Genomic DNA, 6,620 nt, shown 5'->3' on the forward strand with positions numbered 1-6,620 from the left:
GGGGTTAAACGTATTGTAAGTGGAAAGATTAAGTGGAATGTTTTTATATTCTTTTATACAATTAGTTATCGCTAATTGCTGTGTTCGAAGTTGTCCTCTACAACTTCTTCACTTTAAGAACCTCGTTGTACATGAATATTTAACTAAATTACACCAGAGTGAATATTGTGTAACTTTATACAAATTTTGTACGATATATTAATTTGTACAGTTTAACTGTCATGAATTTCGTATCTCTACCTTAACACTTCTTGTACATGTTTTTCGTTTTACAATTAAAATAAATTATTAACATATTTCAGGGATCATTAACAATTGAAATCGGCTATTTATAGAGACGACAAAGGACGTTTAGTGTATAATGCGATTAACCTCTGAAGTAAACACACGTTGAGGAAATGTGAAAGTGATTGAGAGAAAGGTGGCATATACATATTCGGTGAAACATCGGCGGGAAGGTAGTGAAGTCTACCTGATCTGGTGGTACTGTTATATTATCTCTATCGCAACAGTGGATTTTAGTATTTTGTACTTGTGTAACTCAACGGAAATATCAGAGTGGTTCTTCAAGTGTACAGGCATTTTTGTTGTTGATCTGCACTGCATAGTTCGGTTTCTAAGACAATGAGCAAGGTAAGAGAACTTGATCTTTGTGCATAACACTCAAGTCACGTGGAGTTTAGCACGTAGTTAAGTAAACAATCGGATTTACTTTAATAGACTTATCAAAATTTAATTTTTAAAACTTTTGTCGGGTTGACATTATCACAGTTACCTTTACAAGAACTAAAATTTACTACTGTTTTACATTATTTTAATTTACAAACAATAACCTGCAAATGTATTGTAAGGGCTTTTGGGATAGGAATAAATTAATGAATGAGTGGTATATGTTATTGTAAATATAATCGGCAATTCTATGTAAATTTAAGAATGAATTTCCCATGCATGAAATATCTTAAAATATATAAGTTACTTATCAATTATGGGGAATTCATTTGTCCATATTTTTTTGTTAGTGTTTATTTTGATAATTTTCAAATAGGAGTTGTTTTCAATTTTAAAGTAGAAACAGTTATTAAAAACGGGCACAGTTAACGGCTGACAAACAAAAAAAAAAACAATTAAAACTATGCATATAAATTATCCGATCACATTTTGTTGAAACATCTTCAAGCCTTTAAAAAGTTTAGCTAAATTTACTGCATTAACCTCCAAAATGGACAATAAAAATTAAGCCTTGAATTTGCCGATAAACTCGTCAGGTTGTATGAAACATTTGATCAGCAACCTAAATTAATAATAAATTCGGCTAAGGTTATTTAGATAGAACTTTTCTCGCCCTTGAAGTACAATAAGACAAATCCAGTTTCTTAAATAAATTATAAAATTTGCTTTTGCGATTTCATAATAGCGATACTTTTGAAAACTGAAAACACTTTAGTTTGAACCTTTGAATGCGGGGAAAAAAGAGCAGCAAACATAACCGCATATTGGAGTGCTTTTTCTGCGGTTATTAAAACAACGGAATTTCGAACAAAATGTTACAAACTTGTTTGGAAGAGTTGTATTAGTTAGATTACAGTGTCGCATGTCATACACAGCATAAATAATTATAATAATAAATAACAAAACACCCGTATTTATCTGTCTTAATTTCATAAGACTATGGTTTTACTGATACTTTTTTTATCTGTACATTCCGTAATAGTAACACGCTACAATTTTTTTTACATTTTTTAGAGTGTAATTTCATTATGTCACACTAAGATTGTGACATGCAAACACAGTGAAGATTTTATTATTAACAATTTTCACAAGTAAAACTTTAATTGCCGTATATTAAACTGTGTACGCTATATCGTCTGGAAATTATGTCATGTATCAGGCATAAATATCGAATAAAATTAATTTCTGACCAACTACAACAAAAAAATTGAGGACGCATCACTGATATAGCGTTATATCCAACTTTTCAATTATTCGGCTGGTTATTAAACTGGAGATGTCGTTATATTATTTGATTAATTGATTGATGATTAATAAAAAAATAAATTAGGTGTTGTGTTTAAAAAGCTGAAGGCAACCAGTATACAAAATGATTAACGGAAACACATTTTAAAAAGTATAAGAAATATGCTACTTCATGCTGTGTACCAAACACTAGCCAAAAATAAACACTTTTCATGTCAGGAACCTATAAAAAATCATGAAACTTGAAACTATCAAAGTCATAACATCAACAGTAACAGTTTTAATAATGAAAAAATGGGTGCAATTATTGTGTGTTTGAAAAAAAAAAATTAAACCTTTGATTAATTTTTTAATTAATCTATTCATATATTTTTAAATAGATTTTCTGCGTTTTCTTGGGATTCTTATTGTTATTGTCATGTTTTAGAATGATGACGATGTCTAAAAATCCATTTGAGAAGGTCAGTTAATTTTTTCTTCAAATGTAGTTTGCTCGAGCGAAAATTTATCGATAGGGCGTTTACGAAATGTATGTAAATTTGTTATTGTTTTTCTGGATAAAATACACAAAACAAAGTATCAAGGCAAACACATAATAAATAAAAATAATTAATATTAAGTTACAATAATTTCAATGTTAACACCATTGTTGAGTCCATAAAAAATATTGCAAAATTTAAATTACAAATAATCTAGTTCGAATTAAGTGTTTCCTTTTTGTTATACCAGGTGATTCGCTGTGGTATTTAGCTTTGAAGTAATATTAAAACAAATAAAATTCGAAATCTTCATCTACTCTGATATCAAGAGTAATGGAAAAAACAATCAAGCTTTATCGAAATGAGTCTCATTTTTTTTTTCAAAGTGATATACTGTTAATTTTCTGTTGGACTATCTTTATGAGGTTTTCACTGAACTATTTTTTTTATATGTAGATGTGTACGTAATTAAAGAATAATAAAAAAGAAACACCTGGGATTTGTGTTGCATGCAAAATTTATTAAAATGTGAGCTACCGAAACACAATCACATTTTCACAAAAAAAAAAAAAGGTAAAAATAACATCTTGCTTTACGTTGGCATTCTTTTCCAATCCGATTTATCAGCTTTTTCAACCTTGTAAAAATGCAAAGTACACGTCTTCTTTTAAATATACACATAAAAAGATGTGGAATAGTTTAAGATTCTGGATCTTTGGGATATTGAAATATTACTGCATCATTTGGTGTGCCACAAGTTATATTGGTATTAGTAGTTCTAGAAGTCTGTGCATCCGGCGTGTTTTTAAAATTCAAATTTGTGTTTAGCTGAAGATAAACAGTGATTACTTCGAACATTAAATTTATTTAATTTATTTTTTATTTTTCATTTTTACTCATCATTTCGTAAGTTTTTTTTTTATAACACTATAAAAATTTTGTGGTTTAAATTTAGTTAACAAAGAATACTAATTATATAATAACGGGGAGATAAAAACTGGTTATAAGAATGTGACTGCTAGGCAAATGTATGTTCTAGTTTCTGTCCTAATTAAGAACAGTTTTTTGTTTTCTCAATAAAATCAATACAGATTTTTGCTGAGATGCAATCTGTAAATTGAATTGAATCTCTTGATATCTAGTACCTGACATTGATGCACTTGATGTTTCTCGCACATTTATTTTGTAATTCAGTTACATTTATTGTGATTTACATGATATTTGTGTTTTTGCTAATAAGTAAGTTTTAAGATTTAATTTTGTTAAAAATATCAAAATAATGTTTGGGAAATTATTTTGCATTTTAGAAGGAGCCAAAAAACTTTATTATTAATTATAAAATCAAATTATTCAGGATATTTTCAACAATTCAATATAATTCTCTTGATTTCTATTACGTAAGTATACAAAACTAGACCTATTTCCTTTTTCTAAAACAGTGGCACCGCTTTCAGTTAGTCTGGATGTATTTTTTACAAAATATTTCATCGTTTTCATTAAATTGTACCTGTCTAATTATTATTTAGCACCTTGACTTTGTTTTAAATGAATAAATTACCCATTTCTAAGTGAACTTATGTGATCTTGAAATTTAAGTACTTTCATTACCCGAAAAACAAAGTCGAACACAATGAGAATGACTCCATTTTCTCAGAAAACTAATCAATATTTTTGATAGTATCTAGGAAGTTTAAACATTTCCCGTTTGCCTTTTTTCAGGTTGTTGTCTACGTTCTCGACAAAATTGTATGGATGTTACTAATAACAGCTGTTACCACGCAAGCACTTCAAATAGTTGGAGTTGTGGATACACCTAAAGGCCTCGGTGACATCGCTTACAAGCAGGTATATAAATATATTAAAATGTAATATTATCATTGGAACTGAATTTAACATTTCGAAAATTTATATTTCATTAATCTTTTCTTATTAATGAAATCTAAACTTGAAAAATTCGATGAAATATGAAAAGTAATTCTCTGTGCTATATAACATAATAATATTTAAACATGTACCTTAGCAGTATAATGATACAATTATGTAGACGTAACATTAAATAATCACATTTCCGCAGAATAACATTTCTGTTGCAAAAAAATAGGAAGCTATCTGCATTTTCTCTTTAGAGAAAGTAAATTTTATCGTCATAAATTACAAGATAACATGAGATTATGTAATTATGGAGCAGTTATCCAAATGTTGTTTTCGTATAAAATTATGCATAAAATCCATCTTTAAAGTGTGTTTATTTTCTAGGACAATGAATACAATTTTCAAGTACAAGTTGGTGGGAGCGACGTTCGAGGTAAAAGGCAAACAGATCAAAGATCTCGGTTTATAGACAACTTATTCAATGTAAGTAAAACGGTACACGTCGTAACTGTAAAAGAAAATAAAAAGTAGGCCTAAGACCCAAACTCTTTGACACGTTCCGTTTCTGGTTAAGATGACATTGCTTTCTCTAATGTAAATTTTAATTAATCTTTGAGGCTGACACAACTAAAGTTTCCGGCAACACTCCTTCTAACTTACTTTTTTTTGGTACAGTTAACAGTTTCCTAATTATAATTACATTACTTTTAACAGAAACAGTTTGGCCAGGGTGAATACTTCTTCAGGATAAATCGGACGAAAGTTATAACAGCGATAATGTAGGGATCGAGTAAGTTTTCATTCAAAGAAAAATACGTTTCACACATCCATCAGACGCTTTCGCCGATTCATTTTAACTTTTTTCTTCCGTAGGCCTAATGATATGACACCATTTTTTTCATTTCCAGATTCCGATATCGACATTAAATGCTGTGAATAATTTGGTTCAAAGTAGTAGGCCTGCTTTCCAAAGTTTGAGAGATTTTGCTGCAAGAAAATTAGAAAGAGCCAACCAAGCTGCCCAAAGTAATAATCAGCTACTAAGGCAGCAAAAAGTGCAAGCTGTTGAAGTGCTTAATAAAGAAGAAACTGTAACAAAACAGTAGGTGTTAAAATGGGTATATGACATGAAAATCATGTACAAAGTTGATGAGGATAAACGAAAATATAGAGTTTGGGGTTTTGTACATATTTACGTATTCACTTTTCTGACCTTGCCGTAGAAGATTAACGTTAGGTTAGTAAAAATAGTAAATGAGGAAAGTTACTGTGGGTAAGAAGATGTTGTATTATTACGTTTGTATTTTTTCGTAGTAGGAGTATGCATATGTACTGCAGTTTAAGTTTTTTCAATGAAACTGTTTTCTTAGCCGAAAACTTTTTTTCACCGTAATCCTGTTGTGTAGATGATTATCAAATCTATTGTGTTTAAAAATAAGACGAGAAAGTACTAATTAATGCTGACTTACAATAGACGTGGTTTCAAGGAAGTGTAACCTAAGAACACAAAGTGAAAAAAAGTTGAACAGGACGGAAAACTATTTACTGTTGCTTATTTTTTTTATATTGTTTGAATTTATATAGTTTGTTCTTAAAATACAATTTTTATATGTTTAACATATTCACATAGTATTTATTCTATGTGAGTGTGATTATTAATTCGTTCTGTTTGCTCTACAATTTTAGTTTTTATAAAAATTTACACAATGCTTATAGTTTACCGTAAGATCTTGCCACAATATTAGTCTAAAGTAATTTAGCAACAAATGCATGCTTTGAGCATATATTCATTGTTATGACTATGTTATTGATGTGATATATTCTATGTCTTACAATTTTTTTCTCATTTATATTTTTCATAAAATAATTATGTTAATTTTCAATTAAGATGAAATGAGCTTAAATTAAATGTTAAATACGTTAAATTTTATTTTATTTATGAATTTACTCTCTTCCTACCCCTGTACATATGTTAAATGTGGAATTGAATTCAAACGAATAAAAAATTAACCATTTAATGGTAAATTAAAATTAAAATTTATATTTAAATATGTATGTATATCTTAACGGGAGGAAGGAACCATAATGATGAAACGATAAAAAATATTTATGAAATGTAGACATAAATATAAAATTATGGTAGACTATAATGGACAACGAATAGGTAGTCATAATAATAATAGGCCCTTATTTAATGCGGAAGAGGTGAAGTCTAGCGTAAGATATGCGCAATTAACTTCTTGAAAACAAAAACAATAAATATGTATATTTTCTTACAAAATCAACGTGGACTAA

The 6,620-nt window shown here is 28.7% G+C and overlaps 1 protein-coding gene across 2 annotated transcripts; it reads left to right on the forward strand.

Moving 5' to 3' along the window:
- Positions 1-276: 276 nt before the first annotated feature.
- LOC135122685 (uncharacterized) lies at positions 277-6,159 on the forward strand. Of its 2 annotated transcripts, XM_064047052.1 has the most exons (5): positions 277-633; positions 4,173-4,298; positions 4,710-4,808; positions 5,040-5,115; positions 5,234-6,159. In XM_064047052.1, exons 1-4 carry the CDS (start codon positions 625-627, stop codon positions 5,106-5,108), a joined length of 303 nt encoding a protein of 100 aa, XP_063903122.1. In that variant the 5' UTR covers positions 277-624; the 3' UTR covers positions 5,109-5,115; positions 5,234-6,159. The 2 variants fall into 2 exon arrangements, with proteins under 2 accessions (XP_063903122.1, XP_063903114.1); XM_064047044.1 differs by lacking the exon at positions 5,040-5,115 and having other exon boundaries at positions 285-633; positions 5,234-6,157.
- The last annotated feature ends 461 nt before the right edge of the window (positions 6,160-6,620 follow it).

The sequence above is a fragment of the Zophobas morio genome, unplaced genomic scaffold (assembly GCF_036711695.1).
Source record: "Zophobas morio isolate AGI-343-1 ecotype UQ-CSIRO unplaced genomic scaffold, CSIRO_AGI_Zmor_V1 ptg000002l, whole genome shotgun sequence".
Classification (NCBI taxonomy): Eukaryota; Metazoa; Arthropoda; class Insecta; order Coleoptera; family Tenebrionidae; genus Zophobas; species Zophobas morio.